This window comes from Chiloscyllium punctatum, chromosome 48, assembly GCF_047496795.1.
Source record: "Chiloscyllium punctatum isolate Juve2018m chromosome 48, sChiPun1.3, whole genome shotgun sequence".
Classification (NCBI taxonomy): Eukaryota; Metazoa; Chordata; class Chondrichthyes; order Orectolobiformes; family Hemiscylliidae; genus Chiloscyllium; species Chiloscyllium punctatum.
This window is the reverse complement of record NC_092786.1, coordinates 60587699-60601151: the sequence shown is the minus strand read 5'-3', so window position 1 is coordinate 60601151 and position 13453 is coordinate 60587699. Positions and strand designations below refer to the sequence as shown.

General features: G+C 42.3%; 1 protein-coding gene across 5 annotated transcripts in view; it reads right to left on the bottom strand.

Moving 5' to 3' along the window:
• Positions 1 to 8952, bottom strand: part of c48h15orf40 (chromosome 48 C15orf40 homolog) — a 42922-nt gene extending 33970 nt beyond the window's left edge. For 4 of the 5 annotated variants that reach the window (XR_011955963.1, XR_011955961.1, XR_011955962.1 and 1 more), the window contains exons 1-3: positions 8672 to 8950; positions 5596 to 5725; positions 620 to 747 (exon numbers count right to left, since the gene is read on the bottom strand). Coding sequence is in view for 2 of the 5 variants with exons in the window: in XM_072565406.1 (XP_072421507.1) it covers positions 620 to 747; positions 5596 to 5725; positions 8672 to 8866 (453 nt within the window). In the remaining 3 variants the exon portion in view is untranslated. Of the gene's footprint in view, positions 1 to 619; positions 748 to 5595; positions 5726 to 8671 lie in introns of all 5 variants that reach the window. The other variant, XM_072565407.1, reaches the window with a different exon arrangement.
• Positions 8953 to 13453: the final 4501 nt, after the last annotated feature.

Sequence of the window (13453 nt, the reverse complement as noted above, 5' to 3'; positions counted from 1 at the left end):
GCTATAGCGTATCCAATTAAATTTACTTTGAAAGAGACAGCACAATGCACTACACAGTGCAATACCATGAAATTCTGCACAACAGGAGTTTGCACATTCTCCCCGTGTCTGCGTGGGTTTCCTCTGGGTGCTCTGGTTTCCTCTCACAATCACAAAGATGTGCAGGTTAGGTGAATTGGCCATGCTAAATTGCCCATAGTGTTAGGTGCATTAGTCAGAGGGAAATGGGTCTGGGTGGGTTACTCTTCGGAGGGTCGGGTTGGGCTGGTTGGGCCAAAGGGCCTGTTTCCACACTGTTGGGAATCTAATCTAATCTAATTCACTACAGAGAACCCCACAATCGCAAACTGCAAGAAGTAGTAAATGGAGGTGATAGTTAACAATAAGACGAGGGGGTTAGATGCTGGTTAAATCACAAGAAACTCTTGTTGTAATTAGTCAAAGGGTTGCAAAGGTTATCAGGACAAGTGTGAATGTAGATTTGAGCCATAACCATTTGAATAGTGAAACATGTTGCAAGAGCCAAAAATGGACTTCCTACTCCTAATTCCAACATATGTATGTACTGAGCCTCCTCAGCAGAGCCTGGGTATAAACTGTTTCTAAGCTGACAGCATACCTTCTCCAGGATGACTTCACTTTTCTTTAGCGCCAGCACTTTGGCCAGATAACACACTAGTTCCACATTGGCCTCGCCATCAGATGGAGGGGCTGCGATGGCCACACCCACAGCTTCTTCTGACACATCTATAAACCAGAAGGTTCATAAAAAAAACACCATCACTGGTATTATTTGTCAACAAACAAGTATCAGGAAATACTGCAGAGCTATAAAATTAATACTTTCCGACAAGGGCACAAACCACAACAATGCGCTTCATTCTTCCAGTAGTAGCAGCAGCAACAGTGGGAGGAGTGACAGAGAGGACAAGGGGCCTGCTGGGAAAGTAAATTTAAAATTATATATAAAATAAACTTACCTCATGAATAGGCAGAGTGCATTCTGAACAGGAATGGACATGGGACTGCTGAGTAAGTGAGATAAGATATTTGGGCGGCTGCTTTACCCAAAACACTACTTAGGTAGTGTCTCTCACCCATCCTCCAATCAAAAAAAGGGTCTGTGAGCCAGATTGGTAAGGTAACAAGTTCTTTTTTATTTTTCGATAGTCTCTTTGGAAATTTAGAATAGCGGGAATGGAGGTTAGGGCAGTTGAATGTGGAATGTGGGTGGTAAGGGTCACCACTCGAGTCCCAGGTGACTTCCTCTTCAGGAAGTGCACCCAACTCCAGTTCCTAAAAAATCACGTTTGGGAACTGGAGCTGGATGAACTTTGGATCATTCGGGAGATGGAGGGGGATGCTGAGAGGAGTTGCAGGGAGTTAGTCATATCTCAGGTAAAAGATGGGCCACTGTCAGTGGACGGAAAGGGAACCGGCAGACTGTGCAGGGATCCCCTGTGGTCGTTCCCCTCAATAACAAGTACTGTTTTGGATACTGTTGGGGGGTATAACTTACCAGGGGTAGGCCATGGGGTACAGGTCTCTGGCACAGAGTCTGTCCCTATTGCTCAGAAGGGAAGGGGGAAGAGGAGCAAAGCATTAGTCATTGGGGACTCCAGAGTTAGGGGGAACAGGTAGAAGGTTCTGTGGGAACAAGACAGACTCTATATTGGTGTGTAGCCTCCCATGTGCCAGAGTTTGTGATGTCTTGGATTGTGTTTTTGGGATCCTTGAGGGGGAAGTGGGAGCAGCCTCAAATTGTAGTCCACAAAGGCAGGAAAAGGGATGGGGACTTAAGGCAGAAATTCAGGGAACTTGGGTGGACAAACAGAGTTTTATCTCTGGTTTGTTACCTGTGCCACGTGCTAGTGAGGCCCAGGATTGATAGATGGACAGAGAGAGGGGAGTTGAACACATGGCTACAGGGATGGTGCAGGAGGGAGGGATTCAGATACCTGGATAATTGGGGCTCACTCTGGGGTAGGTGGGACTTTTACAAACAGAATGGTTTATACTTGAACCATTATCCTGAAGGGAGAAATTTGCTAATGCTCTGTGGGAGGGTTTAAACTAATTCAGCAGAGGGATGGAATCTAAGTTGTAGCTTGTGTCCAGGAGGTTGAGGATGGCGAGGTCAGAAATAAGGTTTCAAGGTTGCAAGAGTGCACCGGCAAGCAGGAAGGTGATTTGAAGGGTGTCTACTTCACTGCCAGGAGCATCCAGAATAGGGTGGGTGAACTTGCTGCATGGGTTGATACCCGGGACTTCAATGTTGTGGCCATTTCAGATACATAGATAGAGCAAGGACAGGAATGGTTGTTGCAGGTTCCAGGGTTTAGATGTTTCAGTAAGAATAGGAAAGGTGCTAAAAGAGGGGAGGTGTGGCATTGTTAGTCAAGGACAGTATTACAGTGGTGGAAAGGATGCTTGAGGACTCAGCTACTGAGGTAGTATGGGCTGCGGTTAGAAACAGGAACAGAGAGGTCACCCTGTTGGGAGTTTTCTACAGGCCTCCAAATAGTTTCAGAGATGTAGAGGAAAGGATAGCAAAGATGATTCTGGATAGGAGCAAGAGTAACAGGGTAATTGTTATGGGGGACTTTAACTTTCCAAGTAATGACTGGAAATACTATAGTTCAAGTACTTTAGAGGGGTCAGTTTTTGTCCAATGTGTGCAAGAGGATTTCCTGACACAATATGTGGACAGGCCACATTGGATTTGGTACTGGGTAATGAACCCAGCCAGGTGTTAGATTTGGAGGTAAGTGAGCACTTTGGTGATAGTGACCACAATTTGGTTATGTTCACTTTAGTATTGGAAAGGGATAGGTACATACCATAGGGCAAGAGCTATACCTCAGAGGAAAGGCAATTATGATGCAATTATGCAAGATTTAGGACGCATAGGATGGGAAAGAAACTGCAAGGGATGGGCACAATTGAAATGTGGAGCTTGTTCAAGGAATGGCTACTGTGTGTACTTGATAAATATGTACCTGTCAGGCAGGCAGGTAGTGGTTAAACAAAGGAGCAGTGGTTTAAAGACATTAAATCTTTTGACAAGAGGAAGGAGGCAGCTTATGTTAGGATGAGATGTAAAGGCTCAGTTAAGGCGCTTGAGAGTTACAAGTTAGCTAGGAAAGACCTAAAGAAAGAGCTAAGAGCCAGGAGGAAACATGAGAAGTCGTTGGCAGATAGGATCAAGGAAAACCCTAAAGCTTTCTATAGCGATGTCAGGAATAAAAGAATGACTAGAGTAAGATTAGGGCTAAATCAAGGACAGTAATGGGAAGTTGTGCGTGGAGTCAGAGGGCATAAAAGCGCTAAATTAATACTTTTAAATCAGTATTCACACTGGAATAAGACAATGTTGTCGAGGAGAATATTGAGACACAGGCTACTAGACTAGAGATGATTGAGGTTCATAAGGATGTGGTGTTAGCAATTCTAGATAGTGTGAAAATTGATAGTTCCCCCAGGCCAGATGGGATATAATCCTAGGATTCTCTGGGAAACTAGGAAGGAGACTGCAGAGCCTTTGGCTTTGATCTTTATGTCGTCAATGGCTACTGGAATAGTGCCAGAAGACTGGAGGATAGCAAATGTTGTCCCCTTGTTCAAGAAGACGAGTAGAGAAGTAGAGACAACCCTGGTAATTATAGACCAGTCAGTCTTATTTTGGTTGTTGGTAAAGTGTTGGAAAGGGTTATAAGAGATAGGATTTATAATCATTGCAAAAGAAATAAGTTGATTAGGGATAGTCAACATAGTTTTGAGAAGGGTAGGTCGTGCCTCACTAACCATATCGAGTTCTTTGAGAAAGTGACCAAACAGGTGGATGAGGGTAAAGCGGTTGATGTGCTGCATATGGATTTCAGTAAGGCGTTTGATAAGGTTCCCCATGGTAGGCCTATTGCAGAAAATACGGAGGCATGATATTGAGGGTGATTTGGCGGTTTGGATCAGAAATTGGCTAGGTGAAAGAAGAAAGACGGTGTTGGTCGATGGGAAATGCTCATCCTGGTGTTCAGTTACTAGTGGTGTACAAGGGTCTGTTTTGGGGCCACTGCTGTTTGTCATTTTTATAAATGACCTGGATGAGGGCGTAGAAGGATGGGTTAGTAAATTTGCAGATGACACTAAGGTCAGTGGAGTTGTGGACAGTGCAGAAGGATGTTGCAGATTACAGAGGAACATAGATAACCTGCAGAGCTGGGCTGAAAGGTGGCAAAATAGAGTTTAATGCAGAAAAGCGTGAGGTGATTCACTATGGAAGGAGCAACAGAAGTCAAGAGTGCTGGGCTAATGACAAGATCCTTGGTCACGTAGATGAACAGAGACACCTCTGTGTCTGTGCACATAGATCCCTGAAAAGTTGTCACCCAGATTGATAGGGTTGTTAAGGCCTATGGTGTGCTAGCTTTTAGGGTGGAGGGATTGAGTTTCAGAGTTATGAGGCCATGTTACAGCTGTACAAACCTCTGGTGCAGCCTAGCTTGGAATATTGCATACAGTTCTAGTCACCACATTATAGGATGGATGTGGAAGCTTTGGAAAGGGTTCACAGGAGATTTACTAAGATGTTGCCTGATATGGAAAGTCAGTCTGATGACGAGAGGCTGAGGGACTTGAGGCTGTTTTCATTAGAAAGAAGAAATGTTGAGAGGTCACTTAATTGAGATATAAAAAAGATAATCAGAGGATTAGATAGGGTGGACAATGAGATGGTGAGGGCTAGCATGAAGGTGCATAGCTTTAAATTGAGGGGTGATAGATATAGGACAGATATCAGAGGTAGTTTTTTTATTCAGTGAGTAGTAGGGGCACGGTACGCCCTGCCTGCAACAGTAGTAGAATTGCCAACTTTAAGGGCATTTAAATGGTCATATGGCTGAAAATGGAATAATGTGGGATAGATGGGCTTCAGATTGGTTTCAAAGGTCAGTGCAACATCAAGGGCCAAAGGGCCCGGACTGCACTGTAACATTCTATGTTCTAATGTAACTCAATAAACACACAAGTTTAAATGACCCCAAGCTTATGTTAAAGAGTACAAAATGTAAGTGGCAGATTTCAGCCACCAATCCAGCTAACACGAGTGGTGTGATCCAAAAGAGTCGGTTGGCATTGAGTGATTAGTGTCTCATCTCTTAGCGATACAAAAAGGAGCGCATTTAGGGAATTCCTCTGATACATCCTGCCCATGACAGTATTGGCAAATGTTACAAAGATCTTTTCTATAGTAGTAGGATTCTGCGAATTCTAATTTTATATTGCAAGTATCCAAATGGCTACTCCTATGAGGTAGCATACCTCTGCTCATCATTTCTATGCAGATATGAAAGAAATGTTTAATGCTCATTCTGGTATAACGCGCATTTCGTCAACACAAATTGGCTATAACTCGATTGACAAATAGGGGATGCAGTTTCTAAAGTGCGAACTTTTAAAAAGTGTGATGGCTATGAAGTGACTGTGTATACAAAACTTTGTGCTATTCTTATTGCATGATCTTTATATAGCATGGGGTTGCAAACATCACATTATAGAAGAACTACCAGTATTTGAAATATTTTATTCCATATTGCTTACCAGTTATGGCATTTTGTTTGGCTCCAGGTTTAGCATGAATAGCAACTAAAACAGAGCCACTTTTATCGAGCTTCACAGGTCCTAGAGGTGTCTGAGCTGGTTTTGCAGAATTCTTCATGGTCATCTTATTCTAAGATGAAATTTAAACTGTTAAATACGGTGTGCTTCCAACTGGTGGAGGGATCAATTATGACAGTTCTTTCAATTTGGGACAGTGACATAAGACTTCAAAGTTAACTTCAATTATATATATTACATTCAAAGTTTGTGAAAAGATTTGTAACTCTGGTGCTCGTTGTTGTGGTTCTGTTCGCCGAGCTGGGAGTTTGTGTTGCAGACGTTTCGTCCCCTGTCTAGGTGACATCCTCAGTGCTTGGGAGCCTCCTGTGAAGCGCTTCTGTGATCCTTCCTCCGGCATTTGTAGTGGTTTGAATCTGCCGCTTCCGGTTGTCAGTTCCAGCTGTCCGTTGCAGTGGCCGGTATATAGTGTCTGAACAGACAGCCAGAGTACTACGACCACTAGGACTCATAACAGCACACAAACCAACAAGCCACCTCTCAGACAACAACTCACCAGAACGAAGGACCCGATACCCAGCATGAGCAAAACCAACGTAGTGTACAAAATCCCATGCAAGGACTGCACAAAACACGACATAGGACAAACAGGAAGACAGTTAATGATCCACATCCATGAACACCAACTAGCCACGAAACGGCACGACCAGCTATCCTTAGTAGCCCCACACGCAGATGACAAGCGACATGAATTCGACTGGGACAAAACTACTATTATAGGACAAGCCAAACAGAACAGCCAGGGAATTCCTAGAGGCATGGCACTCATCCACTGATTCAACTCAATAAAGCACATCGACCTGGACCCAATATACCGGCCACTGCAACAGACAGCTGGAACTGACAACCGGAAGCGGCAGATTCAAACCACTATAAATGCCGGAGGAAGGATCACAGAAGCGCTTCACAGGAGGCTCCCAAGCACTGAGGATGTCACCTAGACAGGGGACGAAACGTCTGCAACACAAACTCCCAGCTCGGCGAACAGAACCACAACATATATATTACGTGTTGAAATCTTGATAGCAGTAAGTGGCTAAACATCATAAGAGTGAATTATAAACCAGCTTGCCGTTTCAAACCAAGTCTTTTATTAGTGGAAGACAAGGGGATTATACATTCTTAAAATGGAGACATACAAATTGCTTCAACTGTAAAGCCTGCAGCTTCCAGTTTTAATGTAGAAAGTACTTTTTTCTCCCCCCCCCAATTGTCTTTCATTCTGCATTAAGAGATTTCCTGACTCCTGCTCATTCACCAGTTTCTGACTCAGGTGCTGCACACGTAACTCGAGCTGCTTGTACTCAGGTGATTTGACTATTATATAAGCATGTTTTCTAAGGAAGCAACACTCCCACTTTGTGAGCATCATCACTTCTCAGTGCAAGCAGAAAGCTCAAAACTAGTGTCATCAGAAAGTAAATAAAGGTAAATCAGTTTCCTTTACATGGAATACTGACTACTTTCAGGAATCATATTGAACAGTTTATTCATTCAATTAAACAGTCAAATTCTAGTTTAAATTACTTGTTAATCTTCAGTGACAAACAACTGAAATTCAAGGCCAAATGAAGGTGAAGCAGTATCAGAAGCTTATGGATAATTGGACTAGGGCATACTAAAAATGGCAATTAGTTTTTATAACTCTAAAACATTAGAAGGTACTGCTCAGGAACAATTATTGGTTTGAATTGACAGAGCTACACAAGGGAAAATTAAGACAGCAGAGCAAGGATGAGGGAGGGCTAGCCACAAAAAGACACAACCCTCTCTCCCTCGTAGCCCTACACACTGATGAAAAAAAGCCACCATTTCGACTGGGACAACACATCTATCCTGGGACAGGCTAAGCAAAGGCATGCCAGAGAATTCCTCGAGGCCTGGTACTCCAACCACAACACCATAAACAAACACAGATCTAGATGCCATTTATCAACCCCTCAGAAAACGAACAGGAAAGGACATCACCACAAACCCCAGGAACCTCATCCAGGAGAAAGATATAAATAGAAAGCAGGAGACAACAGCTTCGCTTCACTTGAAGCTCGCCACTGATGATGTTACCTAGCCAGGTAATGAAACATCTGGATATCAAACCTACCAGCTCAGCGAGCAAACCCACACCCTTTGACTGTGCTCACAGACACATTGTCCTTAATGAGAATTGTCTATGACAAATTCCTGAGGCCACACAGTTCAGAATCTGGGCACACAAGGTATGTGATTCAAGAGAAACAACAGCCTGACATCACTCATGAAGATAGAGATACAATTCATTTGCCCAGCAAGTATTGAAACTAACAATATTCTTGAATACTACAGATTTTCAGCATCAGATGAAGAGACAATATTAGCCTCTCAGCTCCAAGTTAGAGATAACATAGACTATACTTAGGTGCCAAGGTTTGGTGCTTTGTCCGAGCACATGTGGTGTCAGCACTGCCTCAGGGTGCAAAACGGTGGTGATTGCAAAACAAAAGGTGTTGCCTTTAATGTCACAATAAGCAAAACAGAAATTAATGAAAAGTTAACTTGTACAGTGGCAGATCATTCACTCAGTGGTAAAACATATTCAAATGACGTTGTTACAGTAATATCAACATTCAAGAGCACTCAGCTCCATAATTTCCCCAAGTTTGGTCACTTGAAAGGGTTACGTGGCTTGCTCGGGTACCAAAACCCAGACCCCTGTTCAATAATCTGTGTGGAGATATTTCCTAATGTTGACAAGCAACGAGAAAACTCAGAAAAGGGTACTCAAGTCTGTCAGACAGACTCTGATCACAGACAATTCGTATTATGGATAATCTATTCGAGAATTTACTGAGTCTACACAATTCACACCGCAGCGCTCCCACTGCCGAGGGGGTGTCATAGCAACGTGACATGTTGACATCAAGTTTAAACAGCCACAGCTGTTAACCTGACTACATCGGGTAGCTATTCAGCACGGACTCCCTAACACAACTCTACCTCCTAACCCAGAGCACCCCATTACCATTCGGGTTTCGCTGTTGACTTTCGGCATGTTTCTTGGCGTAAAACCACCTGACTCCGCTCTTAGCCCCAGGCCCAGGCGGGATGGGGCCAGTGGCGGGGAGCTAACAGAAGGGAGCCGCTGAAAACCCGGTACTACACGGACACCGGGAACCCTCAGGGTGATCAAGACGCAGCGAAGCCAAGTCCTTCTCATAAGCCGTCGGGAACAGCCCACACCCGAAAATGAACTGAACGATCCTGCAGCGCCGTCGCCAGGCAACAGGACCAGGCCCAAACTCCCAGCATGCCCACACTACCTACACATGCGCCCTGCCCTCGTCTGGGGAGCAATGTTGTAGGAAATGGAAATTAATATCCCCAAAAGCTCTTAACCATTCATTCACTGCACTAAACTATTTATTAATAAATAAAACAACGAACTGCAGGTGCTTGAAATGTGAAACAAAACCAGAAATTGCTGGAGTAACTCACAGATCTGGGAGCACCTGTGGAGATAAACCAGAATTAAAGTTTCTAATCCACTGACCCTTCCTCAGAACTGATAACATCTGGGGAAAAAGTGGTATTTATCTTGAAGACAAGTAGAAGGAAGTCAGCTGCCAGATGGAAACTGAGCCCAGGGAGAGAGAGATGAACAATGGGGACAACTATTGATAGTAAGCCGGAGGGGGAAAAGCTAGATAGGTGATAATGAGGACTATGAGCGGGTGAAAATGAGTTGGCTAACCCTCTGTATAAAATAAATGAACTGCAGGTGTTTGAAATCTGAAACAAAATCAGAAATTGCTGGAGAAACTCAGCAGGTCTGGCAGCATCTGTGGGAAATAAGTAGAGTTAACATTTCATTTGACTCTTCATCATAACTTATCAGAAGAGAATTTTCCTGATTCTGTTAATAAACTATTATCATCTTGAGTTTCTAGCTATTGATCATAGTTCACAAACTCTTGAAATATTGACTGTGTGTTGCTTATCTCTACATACATTGCTGGACTTGAATATTGCAGGTAATGTTTTTTAATATATTAAATATTCAATGTAGTGACTCTTACGAAGAGCTAGTAGGCCTGGGTTCAAGTCTCATCTGCTGTACAAGTTGATTAGAAAATATCTAAATATTTGCATTGTATGGGGATTCACAGCCAAGGTGGTATCAAAAATTTCCTTTTTCAAAATAGATAAATAGCTTTGATTTGATTGTTATTTCTCAGTCAGACTCATGGTATTGTGTTGATGAGTGCATGAGTAAGACAATAAATTATTTAGAAGAAATTATTGTCATCCCTAATTACACTTGGGAAAGCTGACCTTTTGGTCTGAAGTCAGAGTGCTTCAAAAGTAACATGTCACTGTTACTTGAGATCTGCAAAAGAGTTTATAGTTAAGGGAGACAGACAGCTACTCCTCTGTTATTCCTTAAGATCAACAGATATTTGGCATTGGTACATTCAAGTTTGATATTTAAATAATTTATTTCAGGTATCTTATGTTTAAAGTTTTTTGATTTTTTTAAGGTTTATTATTTATTTCAAGTATCTTATGTTTAGAGTTTTGATATTCCACCCCTTACATCTGTATAGACAATGTCTGGTGATCGACAATTAGTCGGTTTTTAAATGACTCAGTTGGCAGTCCTAATGCCAGATAGAAATCTTGCAGTTTAAAGTCCCACCCCAGACACGTGAGCACATAATCTAGACAAAGGGAGTGCTACAGAAGTGCAGGTACAATTATTTGTTAGAAGGAATAGCAGCACTTTCTTCATTCACTGAGGAAAACACACAATGAGTTGACAGAGAACATGAGAGGGTTATCATAAGGGTGACAGCACTGAGAATAGATAATAAAGTCTGAAGACAATGCAGCATTATTTAAAAAATAAGGATCATGTTACCAGGAATGGGGATGATTCAGAAAATATGGTAATTTGGAGGTTACTGAGTAGAGATGATTTGGAGATGCCAGTGTTGGACTGGGGTGTACACAGTTAAAAATCACCCAACACCAGGTTATAGTCCAACAGGTTTAATTGGGAGTGCTGCTCCTTTATCAGGTGGTTGAAGGAGCAGCGCTCTGAAAGCTACTGCTTCCAATTAAACCTATTGGACTGTAACCTGGTGTTGGGTGATTTTTGTTTTAACTGAGTAAAGAGGCACAGTAGTAAATGAGTCCTGCGCCACCATTCAAAAACAGACTTAAGAAACCAATAGGGAGATAAGAAGGCAACTGTTGTTCTGATTACGAATTCTGAATAAATTCAGAATCACATTCTGTAGGAGCAAGATGAGTAAACAAATATTACCCTAAGGATGAGTCCTCGCTCTCATCCTAAAAAATGTATGTCCTCATGCTCAGTATGTTGGTCATTTAGAGTAAGTGCAGGGGTCTGATTAGAACAATTTTGAATTGCAGAAAGTGATGGAAAAAACACACCTCTGCATTCAGTATGGACTACAACTTGCCAAAAAGATTTTTTTAACAATAAATGGATAAACAGGAGTAACAATTCCAAAGTAAGATTTATAATAATTACAAGCTGAAAAATAAGAAACCATTGTGCTTGCTCAATGTGAACTACAACTGTCTCAAAGTGCCTAATAATGTGCTTGTGTCTGTGAGTTAACAAATCAAGCTGAGATATACTTTCACAATTTCTGTGGGACAAAGAATTTCAAAACAACTCTGAGTTGCCGCTCAGACACATTCAAACAACACTTCCAGGATGCCTGCATTTGGATCAAATGGCTTGCTAACAATCACAAACAACATTTTTTGGAGGCTTGACAGTGTAGATTGCAGAGGTTACTTGCATTGTGGGGTGTCTAGGACCAGAGGGCATAATCTCAGATTAAAGAACCTCCTGGTTATTAGAGAAATAAAAAGGATTCTTTCTCTCAAGAAGGTAGAGAATCTGTTGAATTCTTTATTGTAGAGAACTCTTGAGTTTGGATCATTAAATATATTCAAGGCTGATATAAACAGAATTATAACCATTAAGAGAATCAACAGTTATGGGGATAAGGCAAGGAAGTAAATTGAGAATGATCAAATTAGCCATAATCTCTCTGAATGGCAAAATAGACTCAATGGCTGAAATGCCTACTCCTGCTCCTATGTCTTATGGTCTAACAGGGCTTTTGCGTGACTGATTGGAAACAATCTGGGAAACTTCTTGCAAACAAATCATTTTTAAAAGTTCAATGTACCGCCATACAAGAAGTCAGGATGCATCCCTGATATAAACAAAAGTGTTCTTCATTTATCACTCTCCCATTCTTAATTTGATATGCATGAAAACATGATACTCATGTCACTAATGAGGAATAAAATCCATATACAACTGCAACTATAGAAACACATTTTGAGAATTGTTTCTATCACTGTGATATTTTCTAAAGAAACAGACAAATCAAATATACAATTAAATTGATTTGCAATTAATGCTTTGACAGCCAAGAGTGAACAATAAATTCCAGATAGGTTACTGAATCTCCAGAAACAATAAACAGTCACTCCATGAGATGTTTACACTTGGTACAGAGTCCAACTACCAATTTGGGTTGTGGGTTTTAACACAAACTTCAACTCCATGTGGCTGCAACCAGGAAACATTGCTCAGTGAGATCAAAGAATGCAAATACAGACAACAATGCACAAGCTAGGATGGTGAATACTGCAGAGTTCTGGCCTTAACATCAGGATCTCTTTAGAGGCTGGCCAAGAGAGAATGCAAACACTGCTCATGATTAAAAGATACTTCCTTAATTTCTGGGTACAAGGTCTGAATCACAGAAATAAGAAACAGTGGGCCTTCAACCCAGGTCCCCTAGGCCAGAGGTAGGAATACTAAGACAGCACAACAACCTGCGTCGCCCCCCAATTTGTGTGGGGAACTTTCAATTAACCCATCAAACACTTTATGACACATCTCTGCAACAAGTGGGACTTGAACCTGGGCCTCTTGGTCCTAAATTCAATTAGATAATAACTGATCACAATACCAACATTCACTTCCTTAAGTAACTCCAGAGGCCGATATCCTATCACCAAGTCATCTTTTACTTACACGTAGAATGTCCTTGATACTGATCCAGCTCCCTCAGAGTGAACAGGATATTTAACACTCCTGTTTGTATCTGTCAGCCAGGGCTCCCTGATTGAACTGGATTAACAGCCCCAATCAGGGAATCCATACTCTATGAGGCTAACCTTGTTACAATCACTACACCCTTTCCCCTTGGAGTCTGAGGACCTGGGGTGGTTCTTTTCTCCATAGCTTCTCCTGGGGCATTTTAGCATTGGTCAGGTTCCTCCAACTCTGTTGATATGGGCAGCGTATAATGCATAGTAGCTTGTCACTTGCGCTCTGAATTCTTCAGGTGGCAAAAATGTTGAGGCGGCATCAGCCATGCCCATCTGAGATTGAGATATTTCCAACCTTTAATGGAGAGGAAGAACCTATGGGTGCTGGAACAGTCAGAAAGGCAGTCGAGGAGCTGGGCACGTTACCTCCTGCACCCTTTGCAGCTTTCATATGGTCCACGTGCATGTTCAGGACATCGCACTTACCCAACTTTATACATCACTGGACCTGACCTCCCGTTAACCATGCTTCTTACCCATGCATGGCCATTCCCTTGGCTCCTACAATAAACTCCGACCCCTGAAGTAAACGGTCTCTCTCTCACTTATTGGAGTTTTGTGTCCAGTATTCGTGTTCTTGATGCCATTTCACCCTCTCCTCCATATCCCGGCAGTTCAGATTTAACCTGGTTCATAG